At 49.3% G+C, this 20,280-nt stretch overlaps 3 protein-coding genes and 1 long non-coding RNA gene across 9 annotated transcripts in view; 1 reads left to right on the top strand and 3 right to left on the bottom strand.

Annotated features, from left to right (window-relative positions):
- Positions 1–2,367: 2,367 nt before the first annotated feature.
- On the bottom strand, positions 2,368–4,012 carry Hoxa1 (homeobox A1). 2 transcript variants are annotated; one of them, XM_048339643.1, is made up of 2 exons: positions 3,280–3,984; positions 2,368–2,823 (listed from the first exon to the last, which is right to left on the bottom strand). In XM_048339643.1, exons 1-2 carry the CDS (start codon positions 3,938–3,940, stop codon positions 2,468–2,470), a joined length of 1,017 nt encoding a protein of 338 aa, XP_048195600.1. In that variant the 5' UTR covers positions 3,941–3,984; the 3' UTR covers positions 2,368–2,467. The 2 variants fall into 2 exon arrangements, with proteins under 2 accessions (XP_048195600.1, XP_048195601.1); XM_048339644.1 differs by lacking the exon at positions 2,368–2,823 and having other exon boundaries at positions 3,315–3,374; positions 3,578–4,012.
- A 255-nt stretch (positions 4,013–4,267) lies between these two features.
- LOC125346797 lies at positions 4,268–8,168 on the top strand. Its single transcript, XR_007210033.1, has 2 exons — positions 4,268–4,407; positions 7,702–8,168. It is a non-coding gene; the product is annotated as an uncharacterized LOC125346797 (long non-coding RNA).
- A 102-nt stretch (positions 8,169–8,270) lies between these two features.
- Positions 8,271–11,379, bottom strand: Hoxa2 (homeobox A2). The gene is made up of 2 exons (XM_048339642.1): positions 10,053–11,379; positions 8,271–9,396 (listed from the first exon to the last, which is right to left on the bottom strand). The coding sequence occupies exons 1-2, from the start codon at positions 10,435–10,437 to the stop codon at positions 8,657–8,659; spliced, it is 1,125 nt and encodes a 374-aa protein (XP_048195599.1). The 5' UTR covers positions 10,438–11,379; the 3' UTR covers positions 8,271–8,656.
- A 3,089-nt stretch (positions 11,380–14,468) lies between these two features.
- Positions 14,469–20,280, bottom strand: part of Hoxa3 (homeobox A3) — a 45,999-nt gene continuing 40,187 nt past the window's right edge. For all 5 annotated transcript variants that reach the window (XM_048339628.1, XM_048339627.1, XM_048339626.1 and 2 more), the window contains 2 exons: positions 18,838–19,484; positions 14,469–16,884 (listed from right to left, as the gene is read on the bottom strand). In XM_048339628.1, the coding sequence (XP_048195585.1) occupies positions 16,085–16,884; positions 18,838–19,363 (1,326 nt within the window). In that variant the 5' untranslated portion in view covers positions 19,364–19,484 and the 3' untranslated portion in view covers positions 14,469–16,084. The remainder of the gene's footprint in view (positions 16,885–18,837; positions 19,485–20,280) is intronic.

Here is a 20,280-nt window from a genome sequence, read left to right as displayed (position 1 = left end):
AACCTCGGAGCCCAGCAGCTGAAGGGAGGGCACTGGCACCCTTGATATGGCCGCAGCAACTGCGCCTGCAAAATCCAGGCATCCCCTTGTAAAAGGGATGTATGGAAAATCTCAAGGGTGCTCTAGAGGCCTACAAATACCAAGTTCTTTTTGAAGGTTTTGTTTCCTCCAACCAATCCTTAAAAAAAATACCCATGGGGGGGGAGGAAGTCGTATGTCTGTATTTATTTGTGAAGCTGTGAATTTTCTGCTCTGCTCTTGGGGCTCAAAGCCTCCAAAATGTGTTAAAAGTAAAGGAAAAGTGACAAGTGGTGTGGGAGGAGTGCCAGTTTGAGCCCTGTCATTTGCTGGCTTTCCCCGGCCAAAGATCTGCTATATTACTATAGTCAGAAACCAAATATTGAATTATATTGAAAATTTTCAAGGTGGCTCTTCAACTCACCTGGAAGAACCTATTGAACCTAGAGAAAAAATGTTTTTCCTGTGTTGTGTTATATAGAATTAGAACCGTGGACCCTTTACAGACATAATGGCTATGAAATCCAAGCTGAGTTCGAACTGAATAGGATCTACAACACAGAGGCAGGGATGAGGAGCCGCTGGAATGAATATTGATGAAGAGAATGGGTGGAGGTTCACAAGAATTTACTGAAAACACTTTATACTCAATTTAGAGAATGGAATATATTGGAACTCTACATGACAAATCTCAAAACATAGATGGAGGGGGTTGGGGGGCTCATCCTCACAATATCTTTATGTAAGAGGTAATTAAATGTGAGTCTCTTTACTCTTGGTTCACTGATGTGAAGAAAGACTGACTGAAGACAGTTTCAGCTTTTGAAGGGGACTCTGTTTATATATATGTCATCATTCAGCTAGAGGTGAAAAGGTTAGCACTTGACCCAGGAAGTATCTATGTTTGTTTCAAAAATAGATCTACTTCATAAATTTCTTCACAATATTTTTCCATTGTAAACTTAGATTATAAAAAGGAGAAAGATTTAAAAATGCAAAAGATTGTTTTTTAAAAGATAAGCAACACATTCAAAGACATTTGATTAGGTGAAATGACATTCATAGGGGAAGCTCCAGCTACATAATGGAAAGGTCATTTTTATTCAAGAAAAGGCCCACTTCTTTGAAAATACACACCACCTTTCTCTCCTTTGTAGGGAAGTTTGTAGAAAGCAACAAATTGTAGCCTGGTGGAATACACAGAAACTTAAGAATACCTGAAACTGGAATATATTTATTACAGACATCTTAAGACCCGTAAACTCTGCTCTGGATCATAACACTCCAGGATCTCAGAGCTGCTCATGATTGTACAGGAGATGGGGAATATCATAGGCTCACAAAGGATAACTGATAGAACTCAGTGTGGTACTTCAGGAACATCAAAACATTGTGCGACATGCAAAAGACTATTCACGAATCACACAAAATATACATTCATTGTGCCATCCATCACATTAACAATTGAGCTGCAAATACATCATATCCAGTTAAGATAATGGTGGAAAGAAAAAGTTGGTTTGAATAAGACCATTAGGTTCCTAACAACCCAACACAATTTTAAATGGAGGTATCCAGAGAAGCTAGAAGAAATGGGTAGGGTTGGGGAGAGAGCACATGATACCAGGATTCTGAATCTTGTGCTTTTCAGGCCTTCTTAATTCAATGAACGAACAACTTGAGGCACCCTCAGAGGCATCTGGTTGGGTTGAAATGAGATTCTTTATTCTTTCATCTCTAATCATATGTAAAATTGTACCAGTTTTGAGAGTTTGTCTACCCTGTCTGGTTTAGTCACCTAATCTAAGCATTTCTAGAAAATCTGTATAAAGATAAATCTCTCAGGACAAAGTATTTACAATCCACACACTCACATGAAATTGAATTAAATTAAGAGATGAATTAGTTGTGTGAGAACACTCATAGTGCATCACTTCTTCATGAACTCTTAAACTTTCTCTCTATCCTATTTTAAGGACAAGGTACAAGAGAAATGTAAGTATACACTTAAATAAAAGATGAAATGCCTCCCTTCTGAGCATGATCTTTGCTGGCAAAAAGAAACTAGGACAATTGAAAGGAAAAGACCATTGGCTGAGAAATCTGCTGAAATCAAGGACGGATGTCAGAGCCCCTCAGAAGTTGCTGCTGATACCCAGTGTGGACTAAGGAGTTAACCTCCAAGTATCTAGAATTCTCTGGAAACACAGTATCCTGGCCAGGAGCCTCAAAAAGAAAGGAGGGGGAGAGAGAGAGAGAGAGAGGGAGGGAGGGAGGGAGGGAGGGAGGGAGAGAGAGAGAGAGAGAGAGAGAGAGAGAGAGAGAGAGAGAGAGAGAGAGAGAGAGAGAGAGAGAGGAGCTTGAAAGTGGAAAGGAAGATAAGCTCTAAGAATGTGCTTTGGGTAAGAAAAGCCTGCCCAAGACTGCGGTGTCTGGGGAACAGGCGGCCTCAGTGGGGGGTAGGCAGAGTGTCTGAGGTAGAAGACCCCGGAGAAGGAACGCAGGGTGAGGAGCTGGACTTTTCCGAAGATTCCTCAGCCTTTTCGTCGCTTCCCGGTGGGGTGGCCGGAGAGATGGGCAAGAGCCCTTCCTTCTCACGTTTCTTCTGCTTCATTCGGCGGTTCTGGAACCAGATCTTCACCTGGGTCTCATTGAGCTGTAGGGACGCAGCGATCTCCACCCTGCGGGCCCGGGTCAAGTACTTGTTGAAATGGAACTCTTTCTCCAGCTCTGTAAGCTGCTTGGTGGTGAAGTTGGTGCGCACTGCGTTGGGCTGGCCTACGTAGCCGTACTCTCCAACTTTCCCTGGAGTGGGGAAAGAAAATGAGGAAAAGAAAAGGTCAAAATTCATAAACCAATCAGGAGATCCCCCTGCACACTTCAGGGCAATATTCCAGGTGGATCAAGAAACTTCTCAACGCAAACCCGGCTGGGGAGGGTGAGTGATGAGGTGTGAAGTGCTAACCTGAAGTCAACCATTAGCTTGGTCAGATCTCTGATTAATGGTTATATTAACGAAACACTATCACCACCTACGCTGCCCAACACGTTACACACCTACTTCCTGGACATTTAAACCCACCAGCTCCAAAGATTCCTTTGCCCCAACACACCTGGGTAGTCTCCTCACAACCTACAACACTAGCCAGAAGCAAGAACCCTTGCTTTAAGGTAAATTCATTATTACTTTTCCATGAAAACTAGGCGAACCAGCTCCTTCCAAAATCAATCATGGAGCTTTCGCTGGCCGGCCGGACTGACCTGTTTTGGGAGGGTTTCTTTTGACTTTCATCCAGTCAAAGGTCTGAGCTGAAGAAGACGTTTCCGACGTAGGGGAACGACAGGCTTCTTGGTGGCTGGCGTGGAGAGGGGACAAGGAGTTATTATACGTAGCCAGGGCCAGGCTTTGGTGCTCTTGTCCATATGAGTGGTGAATATATTGAGGCGAGCCCACTGCGCCCCCAGCATAACCCTGGTGGTGGTGGTGATGCTGGACCATGGGAGATGAGAGGTTTCCAGAGTAAACAGCAGGAGCGCACGAGGGGTACCCACCGTTTATGTCTGCTTCCTGATTTAACCCGTAGGGGCTGTAAGGCGCTCCGAAGTTTTGCGCCCCGTAGCTTGGACCACAACTCGAGTGGGAGTAGGACACCCCCAGGTTCCCAGAAGTCTGGTAAGTGGTCGGCTGAGGGTGGTGATGGTGGTGGTGGTGGTGGTGGTGGTGGTGGTGGGGCGAGCTGATCTGCACCCCCCGGCCCACTAGGAAGCGGTCGTCGCCGCCGCAGCTGTTGGCACTGACTGCGCAGGATTGGAAAGTTGTAATCCCATGATCAGAGGGGTAGGCTCGCGCTGAGCAGGTCCCGGAATCGCCACTGCCAAGGATGGGGTATTCCAGAAAGGAGCTCATTCTTGCATTGTCCATCTGTCACTGAGTGACCGGGTCCTGCGAAGCCCTAGGTGACCGTGCCAACTTTCTCACTTCCTCCATGGGGCCGAAGAAGAAAAATGATATGAATGTACAGTGCGCCAGAGGGGGGGCGGGAAGGCGGAGAACGCAAGAGGAGGGGCACGTGACTTTGTCAGCCAATGGCAGAGCTTACTGCGAAAGTTTGTGGGCTCGGGCGGTGATGGATCACTGTTTCAGTGGCATTTAAATCCCGGGCGCTCCACAGTCTAGGTGACGTGCCGTCGCCCCCCCAGGCAGCCCAGGCGGCGGCCGCTGCAGCTGTGGCGGCTGCAAAGGCAGATTCAGAGCGCTGGAACCAAGCGGAGCTGAGGCTGCCTTCTGCGCGCGCCCGACTCCGCTCCCCCCCCACCTCCGGGAGGTGGGGGCTAGGCGGCATCCCCCGCCCCCTCCCCACCGTGATCAGAAAGATGAACTGGCAAGAGGTGAGAAGGGATGAGGGTTCCCGGCTCTCCTGGGGCGGGAATCAGTGACTCCGAGATCTTTGGGTGGCTTCATGGATCCGAGTGGATCCGGGTGGAGCCGGGAGCGCGCGGAACCGGAAAGCTGGGGATCTGGCGGACACTGTGCGCTTGGCTTTCCCGATCGCTTCCACCGGGCAGCTCCTGTAGCTAAGCCACCGGGACTGTGAGAAGCTCCGAGAATGGTGAAGCCGGGTGTGGCCGTGGCTGGGCCACTGGCTTTTCCAAGCTTATAATGGTCAGGGTCCTGTGCAGAGGACTAGCTGGGAGGACCCGGCTGGACGTGGAGGAGACTATGATAAGAAAAGAAACTTTGCTCCTCCACCTAGGGTCTTCCCCTGGAAACTTCCTCCGGCTATTAGCATAGCAGTGAAGAGCTTATGTAATTCGACCCCCCGGGTGAGCTCTTGAAACCAAGCTGGCTGGAAAAGGCCTGGCACGGCCTGGCTTGTCGCGCGCTCTTTCCTCGATCTCCGCCCCTTTCTCTTTTCCTACGCAGCTTTGCCCCGGGAACCCTCCCAGATCCTAGGCAACGCGGCCGTGGGAGTTTGAGGGGATTGGAGGCGGGGAGGAGGGAGAGAAAGATGACGCCTGCAGACGTGGTCAGCGTGCCCGCCTGGGGGTGCCCTGCCCGCCATCTGCCGGCCCTGCAAGACTCAGGAGCCTGCGCCCTCGGGCAGGCCTCAGAGGGCCAGACCAATAGTTTCTGCAAAGTATGAAGAGCCCCCCCCCCCCCGTCATCACCACACACACACACACACACACTCACACCTCAGTCGTGATATTTTCCCCTAGAGGAGCACAGTAGTCGTTAGAGAGCCTTCTTTTTCCAGTACACTCCCAATCTTCACATCTGGAAGGGGGGTGGGAGTGCTGGCAGGTGGGAGGGGCTGGGGACAGATGGCTGAGGGTGAATGGATGGGACACTTTCTTCTTCCCCAACATCTCCTCCCCTTTCCAACGGCCTGTGTAGGTTGTGTGAACCTTCAAGTCTTTCCCCAAGAGAGACACGCGCAAATCTAAGCATCATCTCAGGCCAGGAAGTCTGTTTTCCATCCCCTTTATCCTGCTCTGATGTTGATGGGGTTGTTAATTGCTGTTTACTATTAGGTTTCCTGTCAACCTGGGCTTGTAGAGAGAAAAGGCCAAGCAAAGAACTGACCTAGTCAAGCAGGAGAGATCAGAGACTATCTAAGCAGCTTTGCAGCTAATGATGCATACATTTTATTCTGACCATGTTTGTAACAGATGAAATCCATAAGGATTATATGTGGGTTTGGAATCCCTACTTCCTCCACCTCTCCTACCTATTAGGAAAAGGAAGCTTTGCTCTAGACTACACATTTCTGTGCTAGTCACCCCAAGTCTTCTGCATTCTGCTTTCTACATATTGAAATGTGCCCCCCCCATGAGGGAAAGCCTATGCAGAGTTTTGAGTCTAGGCTCCTTCAGTACCACAGAACCCCCACTCTCAAATTCCTTTTGCAATGGTAGTTCTCTGTGACCTTTGACCCAAGCATGGTTAAGCCCAGAGAGTAAAGTTCCTCCTGCCTCCGTTTCAGCTCTTGGGGAATTCTCACTCAGGAGAAGGCAATGCCCTCCTTCTAGCAGGCGTTTTCCTTGAGATCCCCAGGCCTCCTAGAATTGGGTAATTGATCCCTGGGTTGTAGGGCGCAGGATTGGGGGGGGGGGGGGGGTTGTATTACTAGCAGTGTAGAGTATTTGCTTTCCCAGTGATCTGTTCTCCCTCTCAGCCAAGGCTTGATACCCTACCTCCCTTTGCCGCATTCTTGTCTCTGTGGGCCTTGGCCACGGTTTGCACTATCCTCCTGGCTTCCAAATACCTACCACAAGGCTCCCCCCCCCCCCCCCCAGGTTCTTGCTTCCTTGCTAGTTCGGGCCTCTGGACTCTTCTCCCCACCCCCACCCCTTTCTCCTGGAAGACAGTGGGATGTTTTCTTGTGATCTCAAATTTACACTCTCACACAGACCTACAGATACAAGTCGGCGACCATCCCTCCTCCGCGCTGACCCCACTCCCCGCAGGCTGGACGCTCGCGGCACAGTCGGTCTGGGCTCTGCCGGCCGCCCGGAGCGCAGCTCTGCCTGCGCGCCTCACAAAAGCAACCTCCCCTGGCCTGGAGCCCATAGGCTTCCGTAGCTCGCATTCCTCCCCAGCCCCCACACGAAGAATAGTGGGGGCTAGTTCCCGGTGTTACAGACCCTTGGTTCTTTGAGCAGGTAGGCCAGCGACCCTGGACTAAAGTCTCCTTAAAAGTCCCAGGAGAGTGGATGAAAGACAAGCTTGGTCAACGTTTAAATGATCGTTTGCTAGCAGCCCGGTCGGCCTCGTTCTGGGCTCTTCTACCAGAAAGGGAAGGGGTGAGGAGGAGACAAAATGCCGCCGAGGCCCTGAGCCGTTCCTAGCATTCGCGGCTCAGCCAAGCTGTTGTTTTTAAAGAGCAATAAAAATGAATTATGACTAAATGCCTTCTAACTTAATGCTTTCGGACGGGGATCCCCGTCAAATACGTAAGAGGATTTTTATTTGTGCATGTGTTCCTGCAATTGATCTCTTTGATGACATTCTCATTCATAGAAAGCAGTTGATTTATGAGCTTCGGACAAATCATATCCAGGAGTGGCTCAGCCCTGACCGCAGCCAGGATGCCCTGCCCGGTGCTGAGCCTGGGGCGGGAAACTGCCTCAGTCCCCAAATGCGTCCTGCGCTGTGGGGATTTAGTGGGCGAAAAAGGGGTGAAAGGAGGTACTAAAAAAGATTGCAATTTCCTAGGCTTTGCTGTTATGAGCTGGGTTCTTAAATCAACCCGCCCCACACACATGTTGCTTTTTCTCACGGTAAGTAAATATCCAGTCAGAACAGAGCTCAGAAAGGGAGAAATAAATATGGGGAGATAGAAGAAAGGGGGGGGGGGGGAACCGAACGTAACACACCATATTTTATTGACATTTCACTTAAAGTGCTTCTTTTCTCCTTCTCTAAGAAAATGTGTTAATATATAACTTAGGGGACATAAATTCTCCATTTTAAATATAACTTGTTAACCTGACTTCAGAGCTTTAATGATGCATTATTTGTGATGTAAACAGATTTAAGAATGAAATATTGATTTTTTTTTACCCCAGGGGGTGGGGAAAAGAATGATTCTGAACCAGAAGATTTGGAAGAACCTCTTCTGCCTTGGATTTCCAGGCTAGTAATCATTGTTCTGTTTTATTTATTTTTCTATTTTTTAGGTCTGCTTTGCCTGAACCTATCAGCTGGGAGATTAATCGACCACACTGAAATATGCCTGGATGGGAGGAAAACTTGTGAGGGAGGGGTTAGAATGTAGATGTTTGAACCAAATGTGTATAAATAAATTGTTGATAACTTAGTTAAAAACCTGGAGACTGGTGGCTAGTTAAAGAAACTCTACATTACTCATTTCTAGAGCTGGGTATTTCTGTAGGCACTTTTGTCTCCACTTTCAAAAGCTTGCACTTTAGCCTGCCATCGGCTGCTCCATTCTGTTATTGCTAATTTAAACCTACAGCTTGAGCCTATACTGGAAGCCAAATCCATTCCCTTAAAAATTAAAACAAAACAAAAAAAAAAAACACTTGTCAAGAAGCCCTAGCCATTTTCTGGCTGCCTTCTTTGTTGCTGTCTGTTGAAGACTTTGAACATGACACCTTAATAAATATATTAAAATTGAAAAGAAGGTAAATTGTGACCAGAATTTTATTTACCACTTGAGACTAAAGGAAGAAGAGAAACCATATGAGTCTTGAGAAAGAGAGGGAGAAAAAAATAAGAAAGCTACTTATAGCAAAGGAGAATTTATTCTACCAAAAATACGCATGACAATGCATCCTAATGTAGTACAAAAATAAAAAGAAAGTGACCATACAATTTTTGATCACTTTCTTGCAGGCCTCATGTATTGCTTTCAGGAAAATCACAGAGGGTTGTTGGATTGGATTAGGTTTTAAACATCTGAAACTCCAACATGATCTGTTAGAAATGGCTCAGAAACTGGGTCAGGAGAAATTACAGAAAATCCTCAACATTTAAAGGAAGGAAGGGAGGGGTAGGTCAAGAAGAAAATAAAACAAAAATAAAATCAACTCCAGGAATAAAAAAAAAAGGCAAAACCACCTGGTCAAGGAGGATTTTGTTTTGTGCTGCTTTGATTTGCTTTAATGATTTTTAGTAATTCAGATGCTGCAAGTCGATTGTGGTAAGTGTGTCTGTAAAGAAGTCAAAGCTGTCAGTTGAAATATCTACGGGACTGTCCAGGGAGCCTGGTAAACTGGGGGAGACTGCATCTGAAAGCTGCAAGCAGGAATCTGTGGAGAAAACGTTAAAGTCCTGCAAAGAGGGCACTTCCAGGGCCTCGGGACTGTCATTGTTTAGGCCAGCTCCACAGTTCTGGCCCATTGTTGACAAGCAGTTAGGAACAGTGGGTGACTGGTGCTGAAAATGTTTCAGATTTTTCTCATTGCTGGTTAAAGGCGAAACTGGGAAACTTTGGGAGTCTCCATTGTGTCCATTGGGAGCCTGCTGCTGAGAGAGGGCATTTTGCTGAAAAGTGTAACCTTCCCTCTCCAGAAGGGCCCCGGAGACGCTGAGGGCTTGCTCAAAGAGCGACTTCTCTTCTTCATCCTCCTCGACTTTCTCGGAGTCCTCGAGGCTTTTAAATTTCCCTTCGCTGTTTTGGTTCTCCTTGCACTGGGTCTGCCTCTTGTGCTTCATCCTCCGGTTCTGAAACCACACTTTCACTTGTCTCTCAGTCAGATCAAGCAGCGCTGCGATTTCCACCCTTCGGGGTCTGCAAAGGTACTTGTTGAAATGAAATTCTTTCTCCAGCTCTAAAAGCTGCGTGTTGGTGTAAGCAGTTCTCAGGCGCCGCGATCCCCCGCCGCTGCCTTCGGCGATTTCCAGGGATTCTGCGGAAAGGGAAACCAACAAGAGACACACGCACAGTTGAGGTGGAGGGGTCCGAGCGGGGTTATTCCACTGGAGAATAAATATAGCAGAAAAGATCAACGGCAACAAAATGGCCGCCCCTGGATGCAGAAGAGCTATTGTGCTGCCTTTCCTGGGAGCCCAGCTCGGGGAGACCCCGCATCTCCTCCACCTCTCTCAAATTCCTGCCCGTAGCTCCGCTCCCCCTCCACCAACCTCTTCATCCGGGAGCAAACTTTATATTAGCCGCAACACAATTTATAATTAATGCATCAGCTGCTTAGCTGAGCAAGAGCGATCTATCACTCTTCATTACTGTCAAAAAGCCAAACTCTAGGACAACTAGACAAGAGGAGGTCAGTTCCAACTCAAATAAATCATCCCACATTACCCAAGTTAGGAAAGTTTCCCCCCCTCGTGCTAAAAATCTGTGTGTGTCGTTGTGGGGCGCTGGGTCCCTTTTCCTCTCCCTCAAACGCACCCCTGAGCCCACGGGGGCAGGGGAAAGGCAACCAGGCATCTCTCCCTCTCCCCCTTTCCTCGCAACCCACGCTCCCCTCCCCCCCAGAGCCGCTCTCAGGGCCGCCCGGAGGGGGAAGAGGGTCCCGGGCACCTGGGGCCAAGTCTTTGGACTGACCTTTGTGGCTGAGGCAGGCAGGGCCAGTGGCGGCGGCGGCGGCGGCGGCAGCGGGCGGCAGCGCGGTTTTCTTGGCCGCCTTCTTCTCCTTCATCCAGGGATACTCGGGCGGCTGCAGGGCGCCGGCGGGCACCGGGCTGCCGCGACTGCCCGCGGGGCTCGGCTTGGGGCGGCCGCCAGCGCTATGGCGAGGGTGACTGCCCGGGTTCAGGCTGGGAATGGTCTGCTCAAAAGGAGGAGGAATCAGTGTCGAGTGTGAAAGCGTCGAGGTCTTGATTGATGAACTTTGAAATGTATCAGCGACAGGGGGAAAAGATGTCAGGCACTCAGCGAGCGATGGCTGGCTATTGATAAAACCAATCTCTCGCTCAAATTCGTAATTCATGGCCTTCTCCTTGGAGCCCCCTCAGAGGAAAACTTCCCTCTTTTGGAGGGGCTTTGGGGGGGCAAGGCCCAGGAAAAAGGCAAGCGCAAAGGAAAAAAAATCTATCATAGAAGATCGCTGCTGGGGTGTTTTTTTTCTAATTCACTGATTACAGCCGTATGGGGACCGCGCTACTATTAAACTATTGAATTCATGGAGACAAGGTTGAAATTGGACCGAATTGGCTGTCACATGATTGCTTCTGCCCAATGACAATTTGGGCTTTAATCAAAAGAAGCCACTGTCTGTTTGATTGATCCAAAAAAGTCGGGAAGGAACGCCTCATTGGGGGCCAGCGAGGCTTTATTTACACTTTTTTTCAGGACAAAAATATATATATGTGGGTGTGGGTGGGGATGCCCGGGAGTGCGTGGGGGCGAGGGTGCCTGCCTGCCTCCCAACCAGCAAGGATCTGGGGTGTGCGCCTGGGAGTGTGTGTGAGTGTGTGCGAGTGTGAGTCCTGCGGCCGGTCCCGCCGGCGGCTGCCCTCGGCCTCCCCCGCACACTCCGGCGCATTGTTTGGGACTGTCGAGAAGACGCCTCGCACCTCACAAATCATTTAAGCACCTCAGTCTGACGCCTGCAGTCATTAACAAAGTAATCCATTAATCTTGAAAGTTTTGACACCCGAGGGCCCAGCATCTCAGCCACATAAGTTCTGCTAAGGCGTGAGGAAGGAGGAGGGAGGGAGGGAGGGGAAGAGAGAGAGAGGGAGAGAGAGAGGGAGGGAGGGAGGGAGAGAGAGAGAGAGGAAATGGGGGTTCCCCTTTTATTTCTGTTTGCTCTATCACTAGTCTTGCTCAAACCCTTTCTCCTGCATCTCAGAACTTGTCTTTTTCCTCTGCTCTCCTCCTGGTCCTCTCTCTCCCTTTTTTCCTCACCTCTTTTCTCTCCCCCTCTTTCCACTCTTATCTCTTCTTTCCTATTTCCTTCTCTTTTTCTTTTTCCTCTTCTATTCCCGCCCCCCCCCCTCGCTGTCCCCCTCTCCATCCCCGAAGGAGACCCTGGCCCCCTTCTCTAGCTCCTTTCTGGAATCCGCCCCTGGCCTATTGTTAGCCGGCTTTTCCACCACAGCGTCTGGCTCCGGCGGGAAGCGGAAAATGGGAGGCGGCTCTCGAAGCTTCCCGACCTTTCTGCGCCATCAGCTTCTCAGAAGTGACTGGAGAAAGATAGATGCATGTGCCAACAGAGACAGCAACCCCAGGTTCATGTGTCCAAATCCCTGTAGCCAAGAGGCGGCCAGCCAAAGAAATGCCGCCCAGAGCAGGCACGTTCAGCTCCTGGCATTTGGGGTTTTATACCCTTAGGGCTTGGGTGCGGTGAGTATTTCCGATTTCCAGGAAGTCTGTTGGAAGTTATCAGCAGGGAAGGACTAGATGCTTGTTCCTCTCTTTCCCCTGTGTCTCCTATTCCTCTTATTCTCCTTGTCGCTCTGTCTGGGGGCTGGTTGGTTCAGATGCAGCGAGTGTTGGCAGACTGAATTTCCTCCCACATCTTCCTGCTCCTTGGGCACCAGGCAGGTTTGCACCCATATTCTGTCGTGGGAAACAGCACTGGGGAGAGGGAGTTGCGACCCAAGAAACAATTATAAATTATAAACCTGCTTCTCCTTCCTCTTCCTCTTCCCCTTCCTCCTCCTCCTCCTCCTCCTCCTCCTCCTCTTCTTCTTCTTCTTCTTCTTCTTCTTCTTCTTCTTCTTCTTCTTCTTCTTCTTCTTCTTCTTCTCCTCCTCCTCCTCCTCCTCCTCCTCCTTCTTCTCCTTCTTCTCCTCCTCCTTCTTCTTCTCTCACTCGCTCACCTCTATTTAATGCTTGAAATAGAATGTGTCTTGTCCAGTGCTCAATGTTGGAGGATTCACAGGATAACATTTTTAGTTATCAAACAATAACTTTAAAACAAAACAAAAAGCACCAAGCCATAAAGACCAAGAGAGAGCATGTGTGAGAGAGGGAGACCTCTGAAGGGTGCCTCTTTTTCTCCCAAACCTCTGAAGATGGTGATTCATTTTGGCTTCCTTTGAAATGGACCAAGCGATCAGACTCCCCCAGGCCAGCAGGCATCAGTGGCAGGAAAATAAATCATTCTGATGGCCAAGGAGAGAGAGGTTGGCTTGGCAGGGAGAAAAATCTACGTAGGAAACAAGAAAGACTGACCAAGGAACAAGGGCATAACTCCATCTCTAAGGCCGGCATCAAAGGAGTTTAGGTTAGAAATGAGATATAAAGTGGCCTCCAACCTTGACCAGCCCAGAGCATTGCCTTACAGATAGAGATGCTATTTTGGAAAATGTAAGGTTTTTCAGTTTTCTTGCTTTTATTCCAAACAAAGCTCTGAAGGAAGTCTGGGTGCGATCAATCTTGCTCACCAAAAGCCTTGACAGCTTCTGGCCCTTAAGAACACATTTCAGCTTCAAGCTTTTTCCAAGATCAAATGTGGCCGGGCAAAGAGGAGAGCAAGAAACGCAAGTAAATAAGGAAAACTAGTCTTTTTAAAGACTTGGGGGGCAGTGGGAACTTCTTCTTTTAGGAAAGATACTTTATGAATTCTAGGATGGTAGATTTGGACATTTGCTTTTACTAGAAAATGTTGAGGGGTGAAAGGGAGGGGGTTGCAGAGAGCAGAGCTGCCTCCACATCACTAGGCTTTGTCAGAGGCTGCGTGGGTGAGATCTTTCTGCCTCCTTCAGTTGCTTTAATTCAAATACCATCTGGAAGAAAACCCTTTTCTAAGACTGCTCGACACTGAAATCTTCTCTAAATCTATTACTTTAACTCAGGAGATATTTTAATAAGGATTTATTTTTAATATCTAGAAAGCTGGGGTGAGATCAATATTTTTTTTCTTTGAAAGCTAAAATGAATGCCTTGACTGGCAAGCTAGGGGAAATCATATTAGAATCTCATTTTACAATCCCTGCCCTGAGGGAAGGTGGGAGCTAAAGAGTAGATTTTTAGAAATGAGTTCAAATAGTGGTATCCCTGAAAGATTTTCATCCTTGGGTGGAGATTCATTTGTCCCTCTCTCTCTCCCTCCTCCCAACACTGTTCCTTATTTTTTCCAGGTAATTTTACACATATCTATAAAGTGAATAGTTAAACAGAAGACTTCAGAATCTGCTCAGAGTGAAAACTAAAAGGGGAGTCCAGTCCTCCCAAACACTGGTTTTCCAGCACTCTGCATTTGTAGTATGAGCCATAGTTTGTCTGCATTTGTAGTATGAGCCATAGTTTGGCATGGGTTTGGGGAGGGGGAAGGAAAATCCACTTCCCCCAAGGTGGAAAATCATCTTGGGGGGAGGAGACATATGTTACAGACATAGAATAGGTGTGGGGGGGGAAGCACTTCTCTGTGCAAAATACTCAGCCTTCTGCAGCTGTCCAGCTTTGATGCCCTGACTCCTTTTTCTTTTTCTTAAAACATGAAGAGGCTCCCCCAAAGCAGCACCTTTGGACCCAACAGGTATTAAAAATTGCTTCTCTGCCTCCTTTCTAAGGATTCTCCGAGAGAGCCCAGGAGGGAGTGGTGTGCACATAGAGGCCATGATGATGGATATTTTGGATTGCAAACAAAATGGCGACATTTTTTTCACTTGTGCATCTGATTTATACAATTCAGGGATCGTGGAGGTTTATTTCTCACATCAGTTGCTCCAGATCCCCCAGATTCAGCTGGTCCCTCTTCACTTCCACTTCTGAGGGGGAGGTGGGTGATGACAGGACATAACCCTGAGGTTTGGGTTTTTCTGGATTTGGTTCCTTTTCTCAGTAATTCTGTAACCTGAAGGTGGAAATAATTCCCTTTTCCTGGGTCTGCCTTTGACTCTGTCAGCCAGTCAGTACATTCAAAAGTGGAAATGTAATATTTAGCTCCTGTAGCATCAAATGAAAGAACTACTTACATAATTGCATTTTATTAGAAAGATCTCTCTCTCTCTCTCTCTCTCTCCTCTCCTCTCCTCTCCTCTTCCCCGCCCCCCCCCCCCCCCCGCCATAAAAAGAAAGCTGGGAGGGAAGATGGAGAGGAAATAAATCCAGGGGTATGGTGGCGAATCTAAATTCCGGGAAGAAACTGATGCTAGGATTCATGGAAAGGATTCCTTGCAGCCCAAGGAAGGGCTCCGGGAGACTCTACCGAGCTCCTTTTGCTGGAATCTGGAGGAAGGTTCTGTCCTTCCGGAACTGCTTCGCTCTGCGTGGCGATTTTAAGAAAAATTCTTTCCTTCTGACTGGATAACGGTGGGCCGGTAAGCATCGGTGTTGGAGACGCGGAGTTTGGTCGTTTCTGGCAAGGGCTCGGCATTCTCTGAACGGCTGGCGATCTCGAAGTTATGGCGTTGGCTAGTCCGTTTTTGAGCAAAGGAGGAAGAGCGCCCCGCATTTTCCCTTCTCTGAGTCGCCCAGCACCTGTGCGCCCCCCGCCGCGCCGCGGGCCGGGCTGCCTTTGTTTCTTGCGAACTCTGCCGTCAGCAGCCACCGCGCCCTGGCCAGCCTCCGCAGCAGCTGGGAACTAGGCAGCCCAGCGGGCCGGCCGCACACGCGTCCAGAACCGCCGCCGCCGCCGCCCGGAACCCAGACCTTCTTCCTGATTCCCCCGGCTTGCGGGCGAGCCGCCTGGCCAGGCCTCACGTCAGAGTCGGTGGCCTACCGCGGCCTACTCTGCCAGCTAGTCTCCCTGTATTTTACTCAAACCACCATCTTCAGCCATAAAAATCCTTCTCAACATGGATATTAATCAGAATAAAATTTTTTATTTTTTGTTTTGTTTTTCAGAATATGAGCAGCAAGGAATGTAAAACTCTCAAAACAAATCTAGCAGTTACAGATTGCTTTTTCATTTTTGCCGGATGTTACAAACCTAAACCACTGTTTTCAAATGCTGGATCCTCTCTGGTTTTATTGCATCGTTACCGTTTTCATAAAGGAATTATACTTCCCTTTCAAATAAATGTTTATATGTACGCCAATACACCATTGAACAAAAGGCCCAAGAAACCTTCTGAACAATCAGGGTACAGAATTTCTTTAATATAAATACGAACGGATGGGGATAAATAATATTTAAAACTTAGACTATTCAATGCTTGCAAAAAATATAAATAAATCTGACTGTTCACCAGCATACACACACGGAGAGACGTACACTTAGTCATCCTTGCACAGGGAACCCCTGTTTCAAAGCGCCTTTGATTTTTTTTCTCGCTCGTTACAAGAAGTGCAATTTCAAAAACTAAAAATTAAAAATAAAAGTAATTGCTTCCCCTCGGGAGCCATAACGTACGAACAAATTCACATTGGAAACTCGACTAGAAAATTTGTTCATATACCCTGTTTCTGATCAAAGAAGTAGAGAAGGTAAAGGACTCAGGGCCAGAGGCCCAACAAGGGGCAGGATGAGATAAATATCGCTAGTTACTGACAGCCATTACAGCAACCAAGATTGCTACGTCACATAAACTATAAAAACACATTAGAAATCAAACAAAACGGGAAAAGGGATCAGAGGAAAGAGAAAAAGGAGGGGGAGGAAGAACCTAAAAAGCAAAACAAAACAAAAACCAAAAGAGAAAGGGAGTGGGGGGACTCTCCTGGCACGCAGTCCCAGCCCACCATCACAGGTGGGTGAGCTTGGGCGCTTCCTGAATTCTTCCCTGAGAAGGATGGTGAGCGGTAAGGTCCGTGTAGGTAGGGTGTGGCTCCCCTGGCCCTGGCCCGTGATGGTGGCCGCTGCCCAGCGGCCCAGTGCCCCCATAGTCCATGGCGGCCGAAGTGGCGTGGGGGAGGTGAGTTAGGCCAAAGAGTGCAGGCCCAGAGTTGCTCATGGGCTCCACATAGCTGCCCCCCACGAAGACGGGGCTTCCCTGTAAGTGTGGAGTCCCATAGCTGCCATTGCCCTGCAGGCCATGAGCGTGCGGGTCGTAGTCTGGGTTGCCCCCTGTGCCCGCCCCTGCATAGCGCTTCGGTGGGGGCGGTGGGGGCGCGCAGCTGGGCAGGGGCGCTGGGTAGGAGGCGGGAGGCAGCCCGTAGGCGCCTTGTGGGGGCTTGGAGAAGGGCGGAGGCGACTGGGGCTCATAAGGGACGCTGTTGACCAGCGAATGCATAGAGTTCAGGTAGCCTCCGGCGCCGGGCGGCACGGGGCTGCGACTTGGGGACTGGCCCCCCGATGACGTTAGCATGCCCTTGCCCTTCTGATCCTTCTTGTATTTCATGCGCCGGTTCTGGAACCAGATCTTGATCTGGCGTTCCGTGAGGTTCAGTAGGTTGGCCATCTCCACCCGGCGCGGCCGGCACAGGTAGCGATTGAAGTGGAACTCCTTCTCCAGCTCCACTAGCTGCGCGCTCGTGTAGGCCGTGCGCGCGCGCTTAGAAGAAGCCTGCCCAGGCGGGCTCTTGTCACCAGCGCAGCTCTCGCCTGGCAGGACAGAGAGAGCAAGATTGGCGTCAGGGGCTGCCTGTGGCCCCGCCCAGCTCCTGACCCAGCCCCTCCTTTCTTCTGGGCCCCAAGATCCTTTCACTGTCCAGGCTCAAAGAGGAGTAAGAGTAATGTTACTTGTTCTGTTTAGTAGGAGAAAAAAAAAATGTAGGTAGCCAGGCCTACCTCTCCAAGGGGAAAAGGACAGAATGGCAGAATCTCAATGTGCCTTCCAGGTCTGTGTTTTCTTTCTAGAGTTTTTAGTTATCTGACTCATGCTGGCCCTTTAGGCCTAGCAAACAACAAGCTTCCTATAGGCAGTTCTCACCATCTTCATTCCCTTCACAGTAGCTGAAATATGGCACACCTGCCTAACATCAAACATCCTTTCCCTTCCCCCCTGTCTGACTTAATGACAAGGCAGTAAACATCGATTTGTTAGAATGTGTGTGTGTGTGTGTGTGTGTGTGTGTATGTATGTGTGTGTGCCTGTTCTGGAACTAGACTTGAACTCAAGGACTCATGCTCTTCCTTGGATTTTTTTTTTTTTTTGCACAAAACAGGTTCTCTACCACTTGTGTCACACCTCCATTTTCAACTTATTGCTAGTTTATTGGAGATAAGAGTCTCATGGACTTTTGTGTGTGTGCTCCTCTGGAGCTTGAAACTCAAAGCCTGGGTATTGTCCCTAAGCTTTATTCCCCCTTTCTTTCTTTTTTCTTTTTGCTCAAGGCTAGCACTCTACCATTTGAGCCACAGATACACTTCTGGCCTTTTGGCAGTTTATTGAAGATGAGTCTTTCTTACACTGTTTCCTGCCTGGGTTGGCTTTGAACTGTGATTCTCAGATGTCAGCCTCTTTGAGTAGCTAGGATTACAGGCTTGAATCACTGGTGCCTAGCTCATAAGACTTCTCTGATTAGAATGGCTTTGAACTATAATCTTCAGATCTCAGCCTCCTCAGTAGTTAGGATTATAGGCATAAGCCACCACTGCCTGGCAACTGACCACTTTTTAAATCTATCTAAAGCACATGTGCAGTGGAAACTCAAAACAGGAAGGTTTTCTTTGCCCTAAAGAAGAGATCCCATTGAACCTACACAAATCTAAGGCAGCTCAGGTCACTCTCCAGAGTGACCTACTCACTAAGGAGCTCCCATGCCATCAAGCAGACTGTGCTCAGCTTTGCCTACTACTCTTTTCCCCTTTTGTCCATCTTGGCCTTCCAAATCATTCATGGCTCTAGAGGTCACAGATGCTCCAATCAGAGAGCTGGCAACTGGAGAAGGGGGTGGGGCAAAGTTAACCAAGATGCTAGGAAGCCCAAGGCCTGAGGCCTTTCCTCAACTGGAGTCCAGTTCCAAAAGGCTCATGTGGTTCCCATTAGAATGACAAGCTGAATCTCTTCCCCCAGGAGATCCCTAGCTGCCTTCCTTGTACTAAATCTGAGCAAAGCCTTCCCAGAGGTAAGGCAGCCACTCCATCTGCTGGAGCAAAAATTGGCTCTGGTTATACATAACACATTGATTCTGATTTGGAGAATGTTTAGGCTTGCATTTATTCTGCCACATTTCTATATGAGGAGCATGTCAGTGTTTCATTAGAATAAAGGAGCTGTAGTAAAAGAGACAGTGGCATTCTGGATGGCTCTGCCTACAGCTCAGAACTCTTAAGAATGGAATGGAAAGGGACAGCTTCACTGGGACTCCATTTGCCCTTGAAAAGATCCAGAGACTCCCATTGGATCTCTGGGGTTTCCTGTCCACAGAGGCCTTCTCACATCCTTAAATTGAAAAAATTCTGGACACCTTTTGGTGGGAGGGGCAGGGAAGATAAGAGCAATGAACTTCTGGAAATGCTGCAGTGGCCCTGGACTGTGCTGACTACAGCTGGAAGTGGTTTGGGGCCCTGAAACCAGGCGAGAGGACCCTCTTTTAGAAGGTGCCTTTTTACCTGAGCTGGAGCCGCTGGTTTTCTGCTTTGTGTTTTGCCTTGATTCTTTCATCCAGGGGAAGATTTGTTTGGCCACGGTAGGAGAGTTGAGCAGGGGGCTCTTGGCAGCGCTGGCAGGGGTGGGGTTGCTGTTGGCATTCTGACTGGGGGAGACAGAAGAAGGGGGAGGTGGGGCTGCAGGGGTGGGCGCAGGGGGCTGCGGTGGGGGCTGAGGCGGCTGTGGGGCTGGGGGTGCTGCCTGGGGTGGGGGTGGGGGCAGGGGTGGATCTCCCAGTCCTGGGGGTTGGCTGGGAGGGACGCTCAGGGTGCGGAGACACGCTTCACTCAGCTCATGGGCTTTGGGGTGGCCCCCAACGCTGGCTGGCGACTGGAGAGAGCAAGCAGGTCGATGGTACTCGCCATCTGCGCCCAGGCCAGCAGACGCCGCGTATGGCTGCTGATTGGCGTTATAAGCAAACCCATTGGCTGTCTGATAGGGGTAGCCACCGTAGATCGCCGAGTTGTCGTAGTAGGTAGCTTTTTGCATCGCGTTGTTTCACGATCTTGATCGCACACTCTGACAGGGGCTTGACACCCGTGAAGGCGCACATTGGCACGCCCCCCGCGGTCACGTGACGCTCCGCCGCCAATGGCCGCCCCGAGCAGACCTGGGGGGGGGGGGGGAGAAGTGCAGCGCGGTGAGGGCTCCGCGCAAATCCATCTTACTCTCAATAGCTAAGTGACATGAAAGCCATAAAAGAAAAAGTGGTCAGCAATATTTAGCAGCACGACTTGGCCCCGGGCGTGGGGAGCCGCGCTATAAAAAGCTGCTGGAATTTACTGGCAGCTACAAATATTTGCTTAACTTGCGTCTGGAGTTGGGGGATTTTTTTTTCCCGGGGAGAGAAGAGAATGAGTGAGAGCTGCAAGCCCTCTGGAGCCCCAGGTCCAAAAGGAGAAAGGCTTTGTGGACTAGGAAGAACAAGGATGGGAGCCTTCTTTTCCGGGGAAGAAGAAACGTGATGCCCCTTGGTATTCACTCCTTGGCATCATTGGGAGTGCTCAAGACTTTCCCTTCCGCCAGTCTTGTGGGGAACTAGCAAAAAGGCCAAGGGGAGCTGGAAGGGTCGCCATTTCTCTTCTCCAGTCTCCACTTAAGGATTCACTCTTGCCAAAATAGCCCTGAAACAAGGTGACTTCCCACCCAGCCCTCTTGCCTATTGAGCATCTTGCCTTCAAAAGAGGCTTATACAATTTTGTTTTTAGGCAACTGCCCTATATCAGACCATGACAGATTTTGGAAGTTGAGCTTGTTAGGCAGTTAATCTGTCCCTGTTTAGGTATAGGACCACCTCCTCCAAAGGAGCCCCTTATGGCCAAGAAGGGGGGGAGGGAGACTTTGACTGGAACAGTGTGTATGCACGTGCACGCATGGGCTCACATGCACGCGCATATATGTGAATT

The sequence above is a fragment of the Perognathus longimembris genome, chromosome 2 (assembly GCF_023159225.1).
Source record: "Perognathus longimembris pacificus isolate PPM17 chromosome 2, ASM2315922v1, whole genome shotgun sequence".
Classification (NCBI taxonomy): domain Eukaryota; kingdom Metazoa; phylum Chordata; class Mammalia; order Rodentia; family Heteromyidae; genus Perognathus; species Perognathus longimembris.
Note: the sequence above shows the minus strand (reverse complement) of the source record. Positions and strands in the feature narration are given on the sequence as shown.